Source organism: Talpa europaea (genome assembly GCF_964194135.1).
Source record: "Talpa europaea genome assembly, chromosome: 8".
Classification (NCBI taxonomy): Eukaryota; Metazoa; Chordata; class Mammalia; order Eulipotyphla; family Talpidae; genus Talpa; species Talpa europaea.
This window is the reverse complement of record NC_140075.1, coordinates 90,109,165-90,130,106: the sequence shown is the minus strand read 5'-3', so window position 1 is coordinate 90,130,106 and position 20,942 is coordinate 90,109,165. Positions and strand designations below refer to the sequence as shown.

The window sequence follows — 20,942 nt, the reverse complement described above, 5'->3', positions numbered from 1 at the left end:
TAAAACCCACTGCCAAATATCTTAATAGCATAAAAATGCCATAACATCTTTTTTGGTTTCTCCTCATCTGAAGAGATAGCAAAACTTTAATTTCTTTCAATTTCTCTTCCAGAGCAGTTAGGAATTTAGCTTGATGCATTTTTATTACTTTCCTTTCTTTCAACCTGTTGTTGCTATTTTCATTCTGCTCTGCCAGATAAAAACAAGTCCAACCACATGGCCACCATGGAGAGGGCCACAGTGACATCATCTGGAAGGTGCACTGAAAAATTCAGGTCTGCTTGACCCCTTTAAGAAATTCAAGCATGCAAAAATGAAAAATGATGTAAGAATTATGTAACATAGAATAAAAATAAATAAAAAGAAAGGGGAAAATTTGAATCTGCATTTATCAAAAAAATGCTAATTCACGAATAATGTTTGTTTGAAAATTAACAATACTCAACTTACTCAACTTGTCATTTTCTTGTAAGGAAAATAAAGAGCATATTCTTTAAAAAAAAAAAAAAAGGAAAGAAAGAAAGAAAAAGAAATACAAGCTTGTGAGCCTCCCTGGTGGTGCAGAGGTTAATGGCTCAGTGCTATCAAGCTATGGCCAGCCACTGCGGCCTGAGTTTGATCCCCAGCCAGGGAGCTAACCCACATGGCACAGCAGACCTCTCTCCTGTCTTGCCTGCTGCTCCCCTATTTCAATAGATCCGCCTGTTCTGCTCCCCACTCTGTCTCTGGTGAACCCTCTCATCCCCTTCACCTCTGGCCTGTGCCCCAGTTCTTATATGCATAAATAAGTAAAAAATAAATCTTTTTTGAAAAAAGAAAGAAATTCGAGCTTGGTAAGATTATAGACCTGGTTGCATGACCCACAAAGGTTTAGCCAAAATGAAATAGAGTGATATGGGCAGCTTTTTTTCAAAATACTAAATCACTTCAACTGTATCTACTTCAGTACCAGTGCTTAGGGGAATTTTGCATCTGATCAAGAGTGACAACTTCTTTCTCAAGATAAACAATGGAGACAGGTTTCTGATCCTGTTGATAAGGTTTTGCCTTGGGCTCCGTGAGACTTCCGCACAGAGTTTTTCTTGTTCTTAGTCCAATGAAGAGCCCTCCCTGTAGGTTTCTGAGCAGGTTCATCTGTTCTCATCCAAGCATTTAGCATAAACCTGCACATGGCGCGCTACAGCATCAAATGCTGAGGGCTACTGTAAATGCCAATTCAAACATTCCTTTTCAAAGCCTTTTATGTTCTGTTCTTGTTCAAACTTCATTAGTGAACATCTTGGTGCCAATTTGGAAGATGTTATACTATCTGGCAAAATCATCCCTGGCATACAGCAAGCACTCAAGTTTTACTGAATGAGTAATGAATATATTAACAAAATGGGTATTCATTAAGTAAACCTTCAACATAGTTTGGGCTACACTGACGAATTACAATCTGTGATCCTGTCTTGCTATGCAGCCGGCCTTGGTTTTCTCCCTAAGTCTTCTGGGCCCCCTCATCCCTGTACCTGTCTCACACTGACAACTAGACCTTATCTCAGACCCACGTCTCCGGCAAAAGTCCATCTTTACCCACAAGGACATCAAACTCCAGTTGTTCAAAGCTGAGTTCATCATTTTCCATCCCTGTTTCTAGTGTGATGACTCCACAGCATCATCTGAGATTCATCCATCTTCATTCCTAACATCCAAACGCAGTGTTGGTTTTACTGCTTCTACATCTCTTGTGGATGTTTCCCCATCTCCATCCATCCACACAGATTCCAGCTTAACTCTAACTCTACTAGTCTCTCCCTTAGACAATATCACAGTCTCTTAATGACCGTCCACAACCTTGTCTCCTCTTACGCTCTCACACCCCCTGTCCCTCACCCCTTGAACCTATTGCTATCAAATCAGATACCAATTCTCTCTCTCCTGAAAGCCCTTCACTGCCATCCCATCACTTCCACAAGCCTGGAAGTGGCATGACCATGCAATTTATCATCTAACCTGGGACCCATTTGAGAGTGAAGAGTAGCACTGTTCAGCGTGAACCAGCACAGCAGACAGACAGGCTGTCCTGCGCAAGCCTTAATGCAAAGCCCTCCTGAGCCTGCCCACATTTCCCACCACACTCCCTGACCTTCCAGACACCCCCCTGCTTTCAGTTTGTCCCTGCCCTCTCACCTCTGCCTCTCTGTAAACTGCTGTTCTCTAAGACCTTGTGGCTAACCTGATTATATATGCCTGTGGTCCAGCCTTAAGCCTTGGACTTCTTCCTGTCATAAACTTGGGCCCCTGCACTGCACATATGGGGTATATCTGCCCTCCCTCCACTGAGCTCCCTCAGGACAACATCTTGTTCATCTTCATCGCCCCTGCATCTATGATGAGATCACAGGTCTGCACCAGCAGGTATTTCTCATATCATTTCTCACTTCTCTTATATTTAACAAATCCTTTTTGCCTTAGCTGCTATTTCAGTATAATTAAAGATTAAAAAAAATAAGACAGGAGTCATCAGTAGTTCCTAATACTCATCTTGTATATCACAGCCTACAGCTCCATTAAAGTAAGTTTTTTTTTTCCCCCTGTATTTTTTAAGAAGATCTCTGGGACTGCAGATTCTAAGCTAATGGCAGAACTCCTACAGGTAAGCATGAAATGATCAGAGACATGGAAAGAAACTCCTAATTGTCCATTGAATTCTCGAGGGCTATAAGATAAAACAAAATCAGTGTTGAAAAAGAGCAAAACTGCTGAATATATAAAGGTTTCAGGCAGGGGTGGGGAAAATGACAAGAATCTTGTTGCTATGACAAGAGGAACATGGAGACAAGGATTCCACCACCATCCTTCACACCACACACTACACTCTGTAACACTTCCTTGTGCATAATGTCATTTGGGCTTCAGAGCAACCCTGTGAGAGGGATTAGATGCCTCCTGAAGCTCACCAAACATTTATGGTGCTTTGCCAATCCCTCAGAAGCCCAGGTTAACACACAGTCCAAGACACACAATGCAGGCCTGACTTCACACTGCTTCTTTATGCAAACTCTTTAGCACCCAAGAGAGGTAACTGAGCTCTAAATGGTCTGTCAGTCAGCCTGCCATTTTAGAACGTGGGGTAGTCTAGGGTGGCTGGCAGAGAGAAACCAAGTTAGGGCCATGCTCACAGTGCCCGGTCCAGGCTACTGCCAGAGCTGCATCTTGGGAGAAGGGAGGGGCTCTGCACAGAGCCCTCCTCACGCACAGAGAGCAGCCCAGCATAGCCTTTGCAATGGACAAGGAAGCTGTGACTTAAAGCAGCGGCAGCAACAGCAAGCTCAAGCTGAGCCCCAGCCCAGGAGTCAAACTGACAAGACAATTTCCCATATATATAGTGAGAGAACAGATCTGAGGTTCTATACTATGCCCCACACATAGATGCCACCATTCCTAAAATTTCAATATTAAAGTCTATTTCTCATTGACAAACTAGCTCTTTTAACATCTTTTAAAATATGCAAACACACCTAAAGAGGCAGAGCACTAAGATATTGATCACTATCACTTTAGTGTGAATTAGTTCATGAATTCTTTATCTCTCTCACTGGCAACATTTTTGGAGAGAAAAGACCACTGGACATCTTACTGGAGTAAGAGACATTTGAAGGCATAAAGCAGGAAGGACTAACCTCAAAGAGGAGGTGGAATTACCAAGGATGAATTCAACCTACCTCATAATTTTACCCAAGGTCAGCTCTGAAAGGAAAACAATTGCTAAGACCTGGTAAGAACTCATTCCTAATAAGAATTTATATCCCTTTTGTCTTATCACCAAATCTACTAAATGAGAACATTGAAGAATATTCCAGTGTCAATTTTCCGATGCGTCTAGTATACAGTTGAGGAAGACAGAATCTTTTATAAAATGTAGTCTTAGAGAGCTGGCATACTTCTAAAAAATGAAGTCATGCAGTGGCCAAGGTACAACCAGACCTGGTCTTACATGCATCATTTTCTCCATCGGTCCCTTACAATTCAATGCAGAAAGTACTGCAGCACATTCCAAATCTCCCCATGCCTCTTCCCACCCCTTGGCTCTGCCATGTTTCATGTGCTATGAAAATACATTGTTCCCTTGTTCCTGCAACAATATTCTATAAAATTATATTACATTTTATTCAACTGAGCTATGAGCAGATTCATTATTTTTCTCACAAATCATGCATATCCAAAATAACAAGAGAAATAAAAAGGGACCAATGATCAGGGAGAAGAGCCTCCAGTTTTCTTCATGTTCAGCTATCCCAAATTTCTGATAATTTCAGTGTCAAAGCAAAAAGGTAAGGTTCAATAATTGAGAAAACAGATTGAAAAACATTAATAAAATCAACTCACCCACATAAATAAGGTTTAGTTGAGAGGAGGAAAAAATCATTTCTCAAAGTTGTGGCCAATTTGTAAATAACCTGGGCTAAGTGGACAAAACATTAAGCTATATGCTCAAAGATCTTCATGTGAATTAGTAATAGTGCAATAACTTATACTGGCCTAAACCTCCCACCAAAAACAACCAAAATCTCTGGGAAATAAATTTTGAAATAATTAGTTGAAGACACAGGAGAGCCACCCCAAAAGGGCAGAAACTAGAGGGAATTTGACACGTGAAAGAAGGGCATTGCATTGGGTGAGACCCATTTTCACAAGCCATTTCCCAGGATGCAAGAGTTGGGAGAAGAGAATTAAAACAGAAAGCTACAGTTCCACTGGCTTTAGGAGTGAAATGACAAGATTGATATATACTAGATGTTGGAAATTGAGCAAAGAAATCCTGGAACGGATGGGGTCACAGAAAGAAGAATCTCCAAATACGTGAACTCCTCAAATCCATAACCCTCTGAAATTATGCCTATACAAGGGAGACTCAGAGAGGGCTAGAAAAATGTAAGAACTAGAATGCTAAAAGAAATAAATTGATATTTCTGCTGTTTTACACTGTAGAGAAAGTTTAAAACTTAAGTCACTTTACCCTTGTGGGTCTCAAGACCTCTTGGGCTTTCCACTGAAACCCCAGACTGGCTACGTCTTATGCATGAAAACTATGTCCTAGGACTATGGAATTAGCCAAAACACTAAGGAGGAAAGGTAAAAAATTTTTAAAAGTCCCACTCAAAAAGCCTTCATAATTTTAATGGAATAACCAGCAATTCAACAGCCTGCTAGAACTAAAGAACCATCACATGATCATCTCAATAGATAAGGAAAAAAGCACATGCCAAAATTCAAGTTACCTTGGTGGCCGGACGTGGTGTGATAACATACATCTGAAAAGATATGAGTCTATACCTCTGAATCATATACAGCGTTTTATACCGATGGGGAAGGACATTTCATAGTGATGGAAATGTTCTATATCTTGGATTGAGCTACCGGTTACAAAGTTGCAAGCATTTGCCAAAACTCGAAATTCCTCATTCCTGATATGTTCATCTCACTGCATATAAATCTCACCTCAATATTAAAATAATCAGGGAGTGGAGGTGCGGGTGGCAATAGGGGATGAGAAATAGAACCCCTTAACGAACAGAATAAGATAAGGGATTCTAAGGAAGAGAACATGATCCTTAAAATATTTTTAACATATTCAGGAGTGAGCTAAAACACTGGCCCAAAAACAAAAATCTAAAGTACATTTTAAAAGGCATGAACCAATAGAGGCAAGAACCAATTCAGCTAAGATGATAATGAATAAACACAAAAACTCAGTGAGTATGTTAAAATACAAGATTGCCAGCTTTGGCAAAGGGATTGAATCTGGCAAACCAAACCAACAGACCATTAGACAACAAACAAAATACCAGCGAGTATAACTTAAAACAGTGACTTTTAAAAAAATGTCTTTTACACAATGCTCTTTTTATAGTTTCCATGATAGAAATTCCTGTTGCGTATGAACTATGATCACATATACCAGAAACCACCGAAACTCATTCTTACCTTCTGTGAAGCTTCCTGTTAGGGTTATTACCACAAATACTTTCCCCTCTGGCTCCAGATCCACCTAGAAAGAGAAAAAAAAAATGTACGTTACATTCTAATTTTAAAGTATCTTTTGTAGGTATCAAAAATTCTTAAGAATGCCAAAACATACAAATTAACAGTAGAGGGGCAAGAATTGAGTGATTTGAGTAAAAGCACAAACATCAGCAGTGTACTTCGGTCAATCTACCTGTTCTGTTCCCCACTCTGTCTCTGGCAAATCCTCTCACCCTCCACACCTCTGGCCTGTACCCCAGCTCTTGTATGCATAAATAAATAAATCTTTGAAAAAAAATCTGTATGAGTTGAAAAGTAAATCTAAAAGAAAGAGTTCTCCCAATGTTTCCCTTCTCTTGAATTTTATTCTTTTTCAGCTTTGAGAGATCAAGACGCACCTAAAATTTCAGTCATTATTTTGAGACATCCTTATTTTATGTACACCATGTAGAATAGAAGTGTTAAGGCTGAGCAGTGAATGGAAGCATTTTGTTAAACCATATGGTAAGTGTATGAAATAGAGAAATAATAACAACATACAAGGAAGTGAGCCAGTGGGCATGGACAACTAACCGCAAATGTTTAATTTTAGGAAGAAAATGTACCAAGAGGGGAGTGCTGTCTCTATACTGTTTTCAGGACCCACTAAGGAAGGCAGTGATGTTCCATTCACTGCTCAGACTGTTCACGGGAGTGTCAATATCCCTCAAAGCTCTCATCTGTAAGCTGAGATATCAAGATTTGCACCCACAAATGAGGCACCCAGAGTCTCCTCCTAGATGCCATCCTCTGCATATAGTCCAGGTCCCCAAAGACCCTCGATCTGGCCCCAGGATGGGCAGCACTATCTGGGCTGCTCAGATCACTGCCTTCACTTGGCATGAGCCTTGAACATCTCTAAGTCTTGGATTGTAGATTTCTGCAGACTCCAAATACATGAATTGGGTCTATGGTCCCAGCTCTGCCTTTGACCCTTCATCTACAGGAATGAGGTCAAGAGAAGCAGAGTCTGTAACAGAACAATTCCATACATCACAGAAAAAGCCCCAAACTAGATCAGGACATGAAAGGGACTGTACAGCAGGCTCCAGACTCTGGGCAAGACCCTTGCCCACCCTAAGCTTTAGCCCAACTGCCTGCAAATCCATGACATCATTCATGGATGTCATAGATTCTGACACAGCCACATCAAATGCTCTCCAAGAGCCTTAACACTTCTATTTAACGTTGTTATTATACCTACTGGAGACAAAGACTGGAAGGAAAGAAAACACACTGACCTTACCCCAGCTCACACCATACCTGATTATACACTTTTTCCAAATAAAAGATGCTTGCTTCGTACAGGCTGAAAAAGTTTTATCTGTATTGATAGTCTATTCTTACCAACCCTCCCTTTCTCTGCATAGAATCTGTTATCCATGTGGTTGCCACACTGTAAGTCACCCCAGTGTTCAAATCTGCTGCTGCATCATGACTACCACTAACTTAACAACATCCCCCTGACTACCTGAACACTACTTGTGAGCCTTTATAGAACAGTTCTGAAAATAGAGCTCTCTGGAGAGATGACTAAACAGGATGTCAGTCTCTAATTGTCTCCGTTCTCTGCCTTGACTTGTTTCTAGTCAAAAATATGTTATTTTTAAAAGCCACTCCCTCACCTTCAACATAAACGCCGGCAGAGAACACACACATGCACTCCCATTCGACCTCACAACGTAAACTGGCACAGAAGGCAGGCCGCCTGCCTCAGGACAGACTGCCAGAGTGCCTCCAACCCTGCAGCCCACGGCAACCGTAAACTCCTGCCAACACTGCCCTGAGGGCCCTCGAAGGAGTGCCTCCTCAGACCTCATGAGATGCCACTGCTGAGAGGCAGAAGTTCTCACAAGTAAACTCATTTGCTTCCTCCTTTTCCTCTGGAAAAAGCCAGGTTCAAGCCTCACCCCTCAGTCTAGCTGAGACCTCTGACCTTAGAACTGGGATTTACACATGCAGATGGAGACGCATCAGTGGGACATGAAATCTTAAGGGTGGGGTCGTATACAATAGATTTTTAGGCAGAATAAAATGGACAAGAAAATATGAACATACCACGCTGTAAGGAAAAGTGCTATGCCCTGAAGTCTCTGGTGGCAGTCTGTGTGCATGTGTAAGTAAGAACGTCCTGAGTTTTAATGTCAAAAGGCATTCCTTGTGGTCTAACAGAGAAACAGTTTTTAAAATGTGGACTCAGAGGTCATCTGTTCCTTCCACTGTGCTGATGGGCCCTTATCATCTCTTCATACTGGTTGTGTGCAAAGTCCTAGGGGAAGTCAATAAGGCAACCTCACAACTGGCATATTTCACTCCTATATTTCACAGAAAGGTCTTTCTCTAAGAGCAGAAATGGAGCAAGCAATAGTTTCCACTCATTGGCCCTAATTCTTTCCCCTTCAGCTGTAGCTCTAGATAGAACATCTACCCCAGCATCTGAAAACAGCACTTGAGCTTCGTTCAAGAACTATCCCTTCCCTCACAAGTAGTCCAAATGGTTCAGATGCAATCCAACCCTACTTCCAGAATGGACAGGTGACCCAGGCCTTGCCCTTCACAACACTGAAAGCTCCTAGCCAGGATGAGTGGCCTGGAGTTGACACTTTTGGAGTAAGTGCAACTCCATACCCTCAGGAACTGGCAAGTTATTTCATTTAACCTGAGAGCTCAACAAAACTTGTTCTGGGTCTAGAAGCTTAATAGGGAACGTAGTCAAAATTATAGACATAAATACACATGACCTGTCTGAAGCTTATTATCTAGTGATTTGGGGCTTGCAATCTTTCTGCCTGGAAAATCTTTTTTACTTGTCAAACCCCTATTGGTTCATCAAGACTCAACTCAAAACACCTTTACAGGAGCCCTTTCCAGACTTCTTTTAGTCGTTTGAGCAACTCTATGCCTCTCTGGGACCATTGCTGGGATCCCTCAAGTAGGAGTTATTATGCCCTGTCCCTTAGAACCCTGCCTGGCACATCAGAGGACTGAGTTCTTGGAAGGAATGAGTTAATAAATTACCAAGCATGAACATCCCAAGCTCCTTCAGCAGCTTGACTTCCTCCTCCTTCACCATTTTGATCAATTTCCTCCAGATATGCCACAGTTTTTCCATATTCCCTTTAAATAATATCAGTCTGCAGTTATAACCTGACTCTCACTGGGGAGAGCAATATCATCACCAACCTTGACCTTGACCGCGCATGCCCTTTGCTGATAGAGCTACAGACTGCATGAACTTGTTGAGAAGCCCCACTGACCCAGGCTGAGTTTGCCATCAACTAAAACCTCTGCCCCTCTCTGTGTGCTGCAGAGCTCTGCTTCTCATATCCTGTGCATTGGCTCAGCCCCAAATCCTAAGAGCTTCATTTTTTTGGCAGAATATCAGCTTGTTGTTGCAGGCCTCCAGGTAGACTAGATCCCAAATCCAATGGGCTCACTCTCTTTCTCAGCTTCATGGCCTCCAATATCAGGGCCTACGTTAGCTATGTCATCATCTAAGGACTGACAGAACCTCTAACAAAACAGGACTGGGGCCAGAGTGGAGGGAGGGCCAAGTCAGGAAAGCACACACTTAACATTCTTTCTGTAAAAGTCATTCAGAGAGGAATGACTATATTTAAGCCCCTCTCCTATATATCATTTCTCTTGGCAGAGGACAACTCCTGGGCTCTGTGGAAACCCAGAAAGGAACGGTCTCTTAAAAATGACATTCTTATGCACAAACAGATAAATGAACAAAAATTCAATGTCAACAAATGATGCTACAGCCACTGGTGTCCAAGTACAAAATAGGGAACTACATCTCATACATTGCAACCTAGAAAAAAATTAAAAATGGATCTAGACCAAAATATAAAATCTAGAATTTTTATACTTGAAGGAAAATACATGAGAGAAATCTTCAGGACCTTGAGTTAGGCAAAGATTTCTTACATATGACCCCAAAAGCAAAATCCATGAAAGAACAAAAAGACAAATTGGATTTCATTAAAATTTAATTTTCTACTCCTTAAAAGACAGAATCAAAAGTATAAAAGACCAGCTATGAATTAGGAGAAAGTACTTATAAATCACATATGATAAATATTTGCATTCATTTACCTGATCGCTTCAGAATAATAAACTCACAAAAATCAATAAAAAGAAAACAATCAGACTTTTAAAAAATGGGTTTATCACAATGTTTCCAAAGGAGAACTAGAGATGGCAAAAAGCACTTAGGAACAGTTCAATGTCAGTAGAGAAGTGCAAATTAAAACCACAGTGCAACAACAATACATACCTATTAGGATGGCTAACACAAAAGTGTTTCACCAAAAGTGCTAAGCTTTTCTAAGAATGTGGAGCAACTGGAATTCTCATACATTGTTGAGAAGATTGCAAAATGTGTCTATCACTTGGAAGACAGTTGGACATTTTCTTAAAAAGTTATACATACACCTCCCATTTGATGGAGACATTCCACTCCTAGGTATTTACCTAAGAATAAAGAAAGCATATATCTATACAGAGACATGTACACAAATGTTGGAGGAACTTTTTTAAAGGCAATATTGCAGTGTACAATGGACTAGTATTCAACAAAAATAATGAGCTATTGATCATGCAATAACAGAAAAATACTGAATGAAATACTATACTCCCCCCACAAAAAAGTATATTCTGTATGATTCTGTTTATATAAAAGTCAGAAAAGGCAAACTAATCTATAGCAGTGGAAATATATCAGGGGTTGCCTGAGGATAGAGTAAGGGAAATGAAATAGGTGGTGGGGAGGGATTAAAAGAGGGTAAGAGAGTACCACAGCAATTAAATGGAGAAAGAAAACTCTTTAACCATTTTTTTTTTTAAAGGCACTAGGACAACCAATGCAATAGAACGAACTTGGACCCCTATGTCTTATATCATATGTGAAACTGAACTTCAAAATGGAATCACTGCATTAAACATAAGAGCTAAAACTCTTAGAACATAATAATTTGCTTGACCTTAGGTTAGGCAATGGTTTTTTAGTTAGGACATAAAAAATACTAGCAGTAACAACAAAAACCTGATAAATGTGATTACATCAAAATTTAAAACTTTGTGATGTAAAAACAAAAAAGGGTCTATAACTGGCTGCCCAAATAGCCTTCGCAAAGTGCCACTTTCATCAACTCTCCCCCATGAAAGCCTGGGTGGCTTCCCAGTACCTTCAAAATAAAACTCACTCTGCTCCTCCTGACTTTCCAGGTCATCTGGTCTCCCCTTTTACTGCCTCCCCATTAATTCACCCAAACCTCTATTCTCTAAACCTGCTCTTCTAGTTAGACCTGTCTCCTCACTCCATTGCCCAGTCACACCTTTGCTCAAGCTGTTACTTCTGCTAGGAAAGTCTTCCTCTCGTCACTTCACCTATCCATTCATTCAAGGCTTTTCTGAAATATAAATATTCTTCATACTGGGATCATTGCCAGTGCTCAGGATTTCTCAGGTGCTGAGATTAACTCCCCAGGGCTGCAGGTGTGGTGGTTAATGGAGTGTACCTGTGAAGATGGCTCTGAAAGAAGCAACTTTTGCCAGGAAGATCCTGCCATAAACATTGATCCCTGCAGTCTCAAAATTCCCATCTCAATTATTCCTGTAATATTTATCCATGCCCTTGAACAATTCCATAAAATTTCCCATACTTACACTTCATCATTTTCAGCAGTTCTGTAAGCTCCAGTCCAACAGGAGCTGACACTTTAATATTCCCAAGGGGGCTTAGCAGCATTCCTTAAACCTTTCAACAATTATCTGTTGTTTGGTCTAATGAGCTGGAACCTAGGGGTCCTCCTATCTCCTGCTGTGAAATAGGAATGATATTTGCTACAGGATAAAATACTTATGTGACCAAACTTTGTGAAACATAAAACACCACAAGGAGTCTCTGAGACATACCAGTAGCATATAAACTGCATGGGGACTCAGGCCCTGTTCACATGCCATGCCCACCAGGACCCCAGCACCCCTGCCTCCATGCACACACCCTTCGCCAATGTGTGTTCTCCTTGGCATCACTTTGCAGAAGCTGGGCAAGTCCCATTTCCTCTGGCTCTATCTCCTCATCCATGAAACAAGAGGATTGTCTAAAAACCTTTCTAGCTCTATGTGATTCTAAACAGGCTTAGATAAAATCCTGCAAACAGGTCTCAATGGAAACACTCATTTAATTAACTGGTAATATTTCATAACCATTTCCCTTCACAAAAGGCATTAGAATTGATCATGATAGGAAACTTCTGGCTACTTAATATTCATCTCAGCCTGGGGTAAGCAGAGGGATCTAGCATATTAGAAGAAAACAACATCCTTTATTTGGGCAAAGGTAGAAGGTTCACCCGGACTCTACAGGCCCAGAGCCAGACATTTTTGCTATTCAGGTTCTTGGCTCTGTGGCTTGTTTCTGACTTTCTAAGTCTTACTCTAAGGATAAGTAACAAAAGAACCAAAAAAAAAAAAAAAAAAGATAAAGCATTGCATGCTTCTCTTACAATCCAAACTGTCAGGTGTAAAATTGAAGGCTTAAATTTCTAGAAGAATAAAATTCCTACAGGATTGTACCAATCACTAATAAGGACACATGTGGCTGTGTTCTTTAATAATAAAAATAACTGCTACTGTGTCCTGAGCTGCATCAATAGGCATCAGCCCTGCTAGGAGCCGGACTTATATTATCTCTCCCCTTTACCACCTGCAACTAAGTATCACCACCAATTACACAGAAGAGAGAATAGAGTATCAGCGGGGTTATGGAATGGTCCAAGGTCACCAAGCACTGAAGATCAAGCCAAGATCCAGACTCAGAGAAGATCCCACCCGGGTTCCAAGCAGCCTCCCCCAGGGCTGCTGTGACTACATCCGCCTTCAGGTCACTGCAGGTTTGCCCACTGCCCGCTGCTCCAGTCCTCTTCTGGCACATTAGGCCAACACATCACCTGTCTCCCCTGGGAACCTGGGCAGGACTCATGCCCTCAGCACTTGAGGGAGCTCCCTGCCAAATGCCCGTCTTTGACATTCCAGTCTCACCTCCTTCTGTGAGGCCAGTGGAAGTGGCACCGGCCTGAAGGTGTCTCTCCATGGCTCCTGATGTGGGCACCAGCTATGATGCTTATGCTAAGCACAGCATGTCTGTGCTGGGGCCGGTGAACGTGGTGGGCAGCTCAGGCAAGTTGGTGCCATGTGCTGCAGACACACAGCACATCCCTAGCCTGGGAAGGAGCTGAAAGGAAAGGGAGGTAAGTGATGCAATCCTATCTCTCTGCTGATTTTCTACTTTCATCCCTATACAAAGTCAGACAAGGTTTGGATATTAAAAACCCACTAAGAAGTGCAACAGATTACCAACTTTCTCAGAAAGATGATAGACAAAAACAGAACAGACAAGTAAAGCTTTCCAATCTGAAGTTTCAGGTGAAGATATCATTGTTTTAGGGAAGACATCCTTATCTTGCTAGGGCTGCACTCCATTTGTGGTCAGAGATGGCGGGGGGAGTAATGGGGGGCCCCAGCTGTGACCACCATTCTGGTATGTTCTGCCTGCCACTTGGTAGGCCTTCTGGCTTCTGCACCTCAAAAGTGAGAGTGGACAAAACCTTTAAATGATTTTCATATTTAATATTTGATGATTCCAAGTCAAAAACAGTTTCTGAACTCTATAGAAGACATCTGAAGGCTACTACAGAATATCTCTAAAACACATCCTTGGGGCTCAAAATAACTTCCTCACCCCCAAATAAACATACCCACAACGTTACTATTCACTTAACTTTAGAATTATTTCAATTCAGAGCCCATTATCCCTATGTTCTAGATGTGTATCTTCTGAAAAAAAAAAAAAAAACACTTTTTTTGCATTCAAATTTTCAAAGTTTCTCTGCCCATGTGAAAAATCAGGAAGAAACAGTCAAGACTGGCTATCTTTCTGGACTAAAATATCTTTTCTATACCAAAGAGAAGATTAAGAGTAGAAATGATTACTGTGTGCTATGAATAGTGTGTGTGTGTGTGTGTGTGTGTGTGAGAGAGAGAGAGAGAGAGAGAGAGAGAGAGAGAGAGAGAGAGAGAGAGAGAGGAGAGAGAAAGACTTTCCTTTGACTCCAGTATCTAAGGGATTGAAGTGGAAATTAAATGAATGATGCCTTAAGCTCTTCAAAGCAGTCAACTCAAATCCCTCTCCCTTTCCCTCCTTGGTAGTTGAATTCCATGCCTGAAGACCTAATTGACACCCACTTTGTGAATGAGGACCCTGGACCTGAGGGACCTGCCCTGTCTGTGGAGACCTCCAGAACTGCCACTCCCTGATGGACCCGACAGACAGGCTCAGTTCTGAAGAAGAAAAAGCTCCCCCCATTCCACAAGCCAGCATAGGCCTCTCAGTAGTGCCCTCTAGAACAGAAAAGGCCTTCCCTCTCCTGCAGGAAATTATCTCTAAGGACCTGATGATGGGGCCAACATAAGTGAGAGTGGAACACATTCTTGCACATCCCCCACATCGAAGGATTCTTCAAAAGGGTAACTTCTGCCTGTTCCTAACCCTTCTCTTTTCTACTTGGCAGATTCTTCCAGAAAGAGCATGCTCTTGTCCTTTCTGAGAAGAGATTTCAAGCAAAAGGCGCTGGTGTCCGTCGTCTGACCGTGACTGGAGTTCTGTGCTCACCCCCCACTCCGTGTCACGGTCCCCATCCTTGGTCACAGCTTTGGTGAGTGGCCTGGGGAGAACTGTCATGCTCACAGCGAGTGCCCTTCTCTGAGGGAAAACTTGAATAGATGGAAGGGGAGACCACCGTGAGTCAGGAGCACATTGTGAGCAGAAATACGACCAATGTCAGAAATGCAACCAATGACCACCCTAGTGTGGTCAGAGAAAGTTCACACAGAGCAGTGAGAGAGAAGGAGGGAGGCGGAACCCAAGGAAGAACTGCACCTTGATTAGGCAGCCCAAGGGGAGTGACTAGAGGATTTTGTTTATGTAAATTAATGGAGGTAATGTAAGAGGGACATTTTTTTGGTACCAGACCACAGAATGGGGAAGAGCGATGGTCTAGACATAGAAAAGGTTTCATAAGGATGAGATAAGCAGGAATTAAAAGGCATGTGAAAAGTGCAAACAAAAGCAGTAGCAAGGCCAAAGGACTACTGAGTTTGGGGCCTGGTGATTAGGGCTTGGCAAACTATGGCCCATTGGTCAGTTTCAGCCACCGCCTGTTTTTGTTTATACATTATCTCTGGCTGCTTTTGTGCTACAATGGCAGAGATTAGTAGTTATGAGAGACTGTATGGTCCACCAAGCCAAAAATATTTACTATTTGGCTCTTCACAAAAAAAGGCTGCCAACCTCTCATTGCCATTAATCAACTAGGGAACTGAGTGGGAAGGAACATGTTTTAGAAGGAAGGAAATTAGTTCAAATTTGGACACAGAGATACCCAAATAGAAACATGTAAAATAATAGGGGAAAAAAAAAATATATATATATATATACACACTGGTCTCTGCCCCAGTTCCTAACACAGAACTTCTGAAACCCTTGCCATTTCAAGTGATAAGAGCACTGGGAGCATCTCCTGTTCTAATATTTGCCTTTGACCCTTGCTCTGGACAAGGGCTCCTGAAACCCCTTGTAATTTCCTGGTTGTTAGAAATGTCTTTTGTCCTAAGACGAAACTCCAATTGGACTCCTGGGTGGGGGCTAGCCTCCAGAAAGACCAAGGCATGGTAGGAATCTTGCAATTTTCAGTCCCCAGCTCCATTCTCTTGAGAAGAGCTGGGGACCGAAAAGTGGAGATAATGACTGATCATGTCCCCATGCAGATGCCTCCATAAAATCCAAAAGTACGGGGTTTGAAAAGCTTCCGGGATGGAGAGCAAGTGGAGGTGCTGGGAGAATGCAGTCCAGACAGAACACGGAAACGCCGCGCCCCTTCCCACACAGCTTGCCTCTACACTGCTTCCATCTTGATGTTCTTCTGTATCCTTTATCACAATCCCTTTATAACAAGCTGGTAAGCAGAAGTGAACCATCTTCCTGAGTTCTGTAAGTCTCTCTAGCAAATCAGCCAAACCTGAGGAGAAGGTCATTGAAACCTCCAATTTATAAGCAAGTCAGACAAAAGTGGGTGATCTGAGGCCTAGTAATCTTATGGAACCGAGTCCTCAACTCACAAGATCTGGTGTTATCTCTGGGTAGACAGTGTCAGAATTGAATTAAACTGAAGGACATCCAGCTGGTGTCTTAAAGAATTGCTTGGTGCGGGGAAAACACCACAGGGAAGAAGTGGGTTTTTCCCAACAAAGGAGGAGAACTGTGGGTTTGCTGAGTTTTGTTTTGTTTTGTTTTTTGTTTTGTTTTGTTTTGTTTTTTCATTTTAAAACATCTGGCAAGAAATTAAAAATAAAGGTAACTCTGGAATGACGATAGGGCCGGGCTTCTTATTTAGGAATCTCTCAAAAGGTGATCACTAGAACACATGAAAAAAATCACTGGAAAGGGACAAATGAGAAATCAAATCCATTCAGGGGGTTCTTTTTTTAAAAAAAGAACCAGAGAAGCAAATCCAACAGGTGGGAGGAATCACCCAAATGCTACTGGTATCGTGGGCATGGGAGGAAGGAGCTTCAAAACAGAGGAAAAACCACATATTGTAGCAAAGGAGGGAGATCAGAACTCTCAAGGGGTCCCGAGGCATGGGAGCCAGGAGGCGACCAGCAGATTTCCTCCATGGCACTCACCCCATCTTTAGCAGCTCTGTTGGAAAGCCCCTCTTCATACTAAAGTCCATCCATATCCTTGTACCTTCCTAGCAAGTTTAATTCCACCTCTAAAATCTACCCTGCCAAGATAAAGACACGTCGGGGGGTGGGGGAGAGAACATGCAGTTTAGCTAAATTGTGTGTAGTTTAAATGAGTTGGAAGGTAAAGAGAGAGAAAGGTAAGGTAAGCCGGTCTTTAGATGCCAAAGACTTAAATTTAAGTCCAAAAAATTAAACTAGGAATAGTAAAGGACAGACTGCAAGACATGCTAGAGAGGGCTACAACGCACTGGAGGGAGTGAGTACAGGCAAGAAGCTATTCGTAGGGTACAGGTCTGCAGTGGAAGAGAAAGAAAGGAAATATTACAAAACAAGTTCAGTATGACTTGGGGGCCAAGGGATAGGGATAATGGAAAGTGAAAAAGGCCTTTAGTATCTGGAAGTCCATAAGATTTACCCTTGAAGAAATAAGACAACCTAAAAGGTCAGTTGGTTTAGCATGATTCTAATTTTTAAACATTAATTTTATAGGGTGTCATTCAGATAGAAAGGCTTGGCAAACAAACAAACAAACTAACAAACTTGAAACACAGGCCTAGCAGAGTTGTACAAGTCACCCAGTCAAGGACAACTGAACCACAAGACAGGAGACCCCAGGAGCAGAGGGTATATAGTTCAAAGAGCAAAGGTTCAAGGACCAAAGTCATTGGTAGAAGATGAGAGGAAGCAGAACCAGCAAAAGAAAAGAGTATACAGAAAGGCATTAAACCTATGCCATGGGTCCTGAACAGTTTCAACATTTTTTCCCCATTTATCTTCACAACTGCCTCTGAGTGAGGAAAAGCACCGCCATCATCCCCTGTGTTGTGCATCAAGCGGAAGGAAAGATTTTATAAATTAGAGACAGGTACAACTAGGTTTGGCGTGAGGGCCTGAACCACCATTCTCACCAGACCAGAATATCCTAACATATTTATGGCTTTTACTAAACCCAATGAATGCATTTCATGAAGTTCTCCTGCCCATCTCTCACGTCTTTGTAAATCAACTTTTGCCTGCTCTCAGAACCTCGTTCCGTAACCACAGAGGCAACCCAACTAGGGTTTCAGTCAGGTGACCTCCTTGCTACCAGTTTCTGAACATCAGTTGGAATAAAACCGGAAATGCTTCCAGGCAACAGGCTGGCAGCACCCTTAGCAGGATGTCAAGCCAAACAGCGAGTCAATGATATGTGGGGCTTGGAGAAGGAGCAGAGACCTGAAACTGAACGTCCACCACCCACTTCCCAGGCCAAGTCCAAACCAGAGGTGCTAAAACATCTTTAGAGCCTTCTTTAGAGGTTTTTCACTCAATGAAAATTTCTTCAGTCACATCACTTCATTATAACTTAAATACCTCCTCTGGTCCCCAAGTCCTGCTTTCTCCTAAAATAGCTAACCTGCTCCCCAGTCCCCAGTTTTGTCTTTTCCTGTAATAAACTGATTTGTAATATTTATTCCTTTTTTTCCCATCTAGCAGCCCTTAAAATGCTTTCACTAAATAGGGGATATTTTACGGCAGTAAAACTATTCCACATGATACTGTCATTGGCAGGTGCACTAAGCATTTTTCAAAACATATAGAACTTCATGGCACTGTAAATCTGAATGCATCCAATTAAATAAATAAAAGAAAAGCAATTAGGGGGTCGAGAGGTACCAGATTGGAATCCAGACAGCAAAACAAGAATCCAGTGTATTATAAGTGTGAAACCCCTCACTAAAGGTAGTGAGGGAACTAAGTAACTTTGGAAATTAGTGGAGAATCTAAGACTAAAGACAAAGGAACTTCACATAAGCACTGCACTCCATTTAGAGAACCACCCTAAAGCCACTATACAGGCAGGGAAGCCGTGGTGGATGATAGGAAGCTGACAAGAACCACGGTGGATGACAAGAAGCAGTGTTGCACTGGAGCAGGGCTTTGCAGAGAAGCAAGGAGGAAAGGCTAGAGCAGTGAGCTGGGGTTAGGGGCATCAATATGAAGGCACTAGATATATAAATCTTGTTTTTTGTTTTCTCCACTGAGAGGACATAGAAGCAACACCCCGGTAGCAAAAAGGACCCCCAATAACTTGTTCTCTAATAAAAGGAACCAAGAGTCCGGGGCCTCTCTGATGGTGCGAGGGGTTGAGACGCAACCTATGAAGCTATCGGCAGCCACTGCAGCACGAGTTCAATCCTCAGCCAGGGAGCTACCCACATGGTGCAGCAGACCCTCCTGTCTCGCCCACTGCTCCCCTTGGCAGTGTATTTCAGTCAGTCTGCCTGTTCCGTTCCCCACTCTGTCTCTGGTGAATCCTCTCACCACGCACACCTCTGGCCTGTACCCCAGTTCTTGTATGCATAAGTAAATAAATCTTTTTTGAAAATAAAGGAACCAAGATTCCTTGGGAAATGACTGATTGCAGGACTAGGGCAAGGAATATACAAAATGACCCTGGAGCATCATATAGCACCAAAAAATAAAGAAGTACTAAGAAAAAAAATTACAATTACAATAATGCTGTTATGTCATGTCACCAAAGGACACTAGAGCCACTGGGAAGAGCTCCCAAAGGCCAAAACTGGAGCAGTTTGAACAACAAAATAACGTATTAGATTATAAACTAAGGTGTAAAAAAAAAAATCCATGAGGCCAAACTGAGATAAAGAATGAATAAATGGGGGAGGGACCAATCTCCCAAATGATTTAGGTACATTCTTCCACCCTCCAGGAGGGGGTCCTACTGCACCACACCTTAAGAACAGGCTATGCACAGTGGCTTCCTCTGGAAGAGCACTGCATGGGGGAGCGGGGAGGAAGGGCGAGAAGTCTGACAAACACTAGCCCGTATCAACTGCTCCTATCAACAGTAGCGTCATGTTGTTAGTACGAGTGTATGGAATGTGTAATGACATAATTGATGTGATGTAATGAAATAGGGCGCACTGCCTCTGTGGTCTTCTCCAAGGCCCCAAAGTCTTGTCTAACCACAAGAGAATTATTACACCAACCCGCACTGAAGAATAGTCTATAAAATACTTCTCAAGCTTTTAAATTCACCCAAAACAATTCACCCAAAACAACACAGTACTTGGATGGGATCTGACATGGACAGGGATGTTGGGCAAAAACTAAAGAAACATGAATAGACTCTGGAGTTTAGATAGTAATAACATATTATTATTGGGTCTTTAGCTATGACAAATATACCATATGAATATAAAGTATCAATAATAGAGGAAACTGGGTGTGGGGTACCTGGAAATTCTAAACTATCTTCATAATCTTCCCGTAATCTGAAATGATTCTAAAATAAAGTCTATTGAAGAACAATGCCTTTCAAACCACAAAATTGCCTCCTGTGAGTCCAAACTCCAGGTAACTCTTAGAGAAATTAAAATCTGAATTAGTAACAATACTATATGTGATAAATGGGGGGGCAGAAGCCAGAAGCAGCGGTGCAGAATACCTGGCCTTTTCAGACTGTGTAAGTAACACTGCCATATTAATGCTAAATCGCCCCTGTTCCCAACTTTCCCCATCTGGCAGTGTTAGCACACCCCAGTCTGAGTCAGTTTTCTGCAGCAGTTAGTGTTACTCTACCCAGAGAAAACTCGAGATTTTATTAGCAGTATTCCTTTTCCCTCTCTTCAAATTGTTTTCAGGCAAGCTGTGGGTGAAATGTCTTCCCTTCAGCTAAAAGTAGTAGTGGGGAAAGCAGGGGAGAAATAGGGGAGAGAGAGAACAGAGAAAGGGTAGAGAGAAGAAAGAGAAAGAAATCAGCCACACGCTGCCAACTACTAGCCAAATCATGAGTAATTTTTTTTTTTTTTTTGAGCTCAGAGTCTGTAGCGCAGATGACATCATGCCGATTACACTATCTGATTTCATAAAGAGCTACAGAAAATCTGAACAGGAGCTCCGCATCCAAAAATAGGATAAAGACTTGGAGTAGGTTTTCAAGAGAGCCTGGCCTTTCAGTTTTCTCCCTGATGCCAAGGGAGTAGAGGCGGAAGAATCCCAAGCTGATCCAAAATACCCCAAGTCCTGAATACAAACGCAACTTCAAGCCCAGGTCTAGTAAATCAGCACATTTA

The 20,942-nt window shown here is 42.1% G+C and overlaps 1 protein-coding gene across 1 annotated transcript in view; it reads right to left on the bottom strand.

Moving 5' to 3' along the window:
- The window catches only part of PRKCH (protein kinase C eta), a gene marked incomplete at both ends in the record, with an annotated part of 198,835 nt that overhangs the window by 136,170 nt on the left and 41,723 nt on the right, over nt 1-20,942 (bottom strand). Inside the window, one exon of the mRNA XM_084241421.1 lies at nt 5,971-6,034. Within this exon, the coding sequence (XP_084097547.1) occupies nt 5,971-6,034 (64 nt within the window). The remainder of the gene's footprint in view (nt 1-5,970; nt 6,035-20,942) is intronic.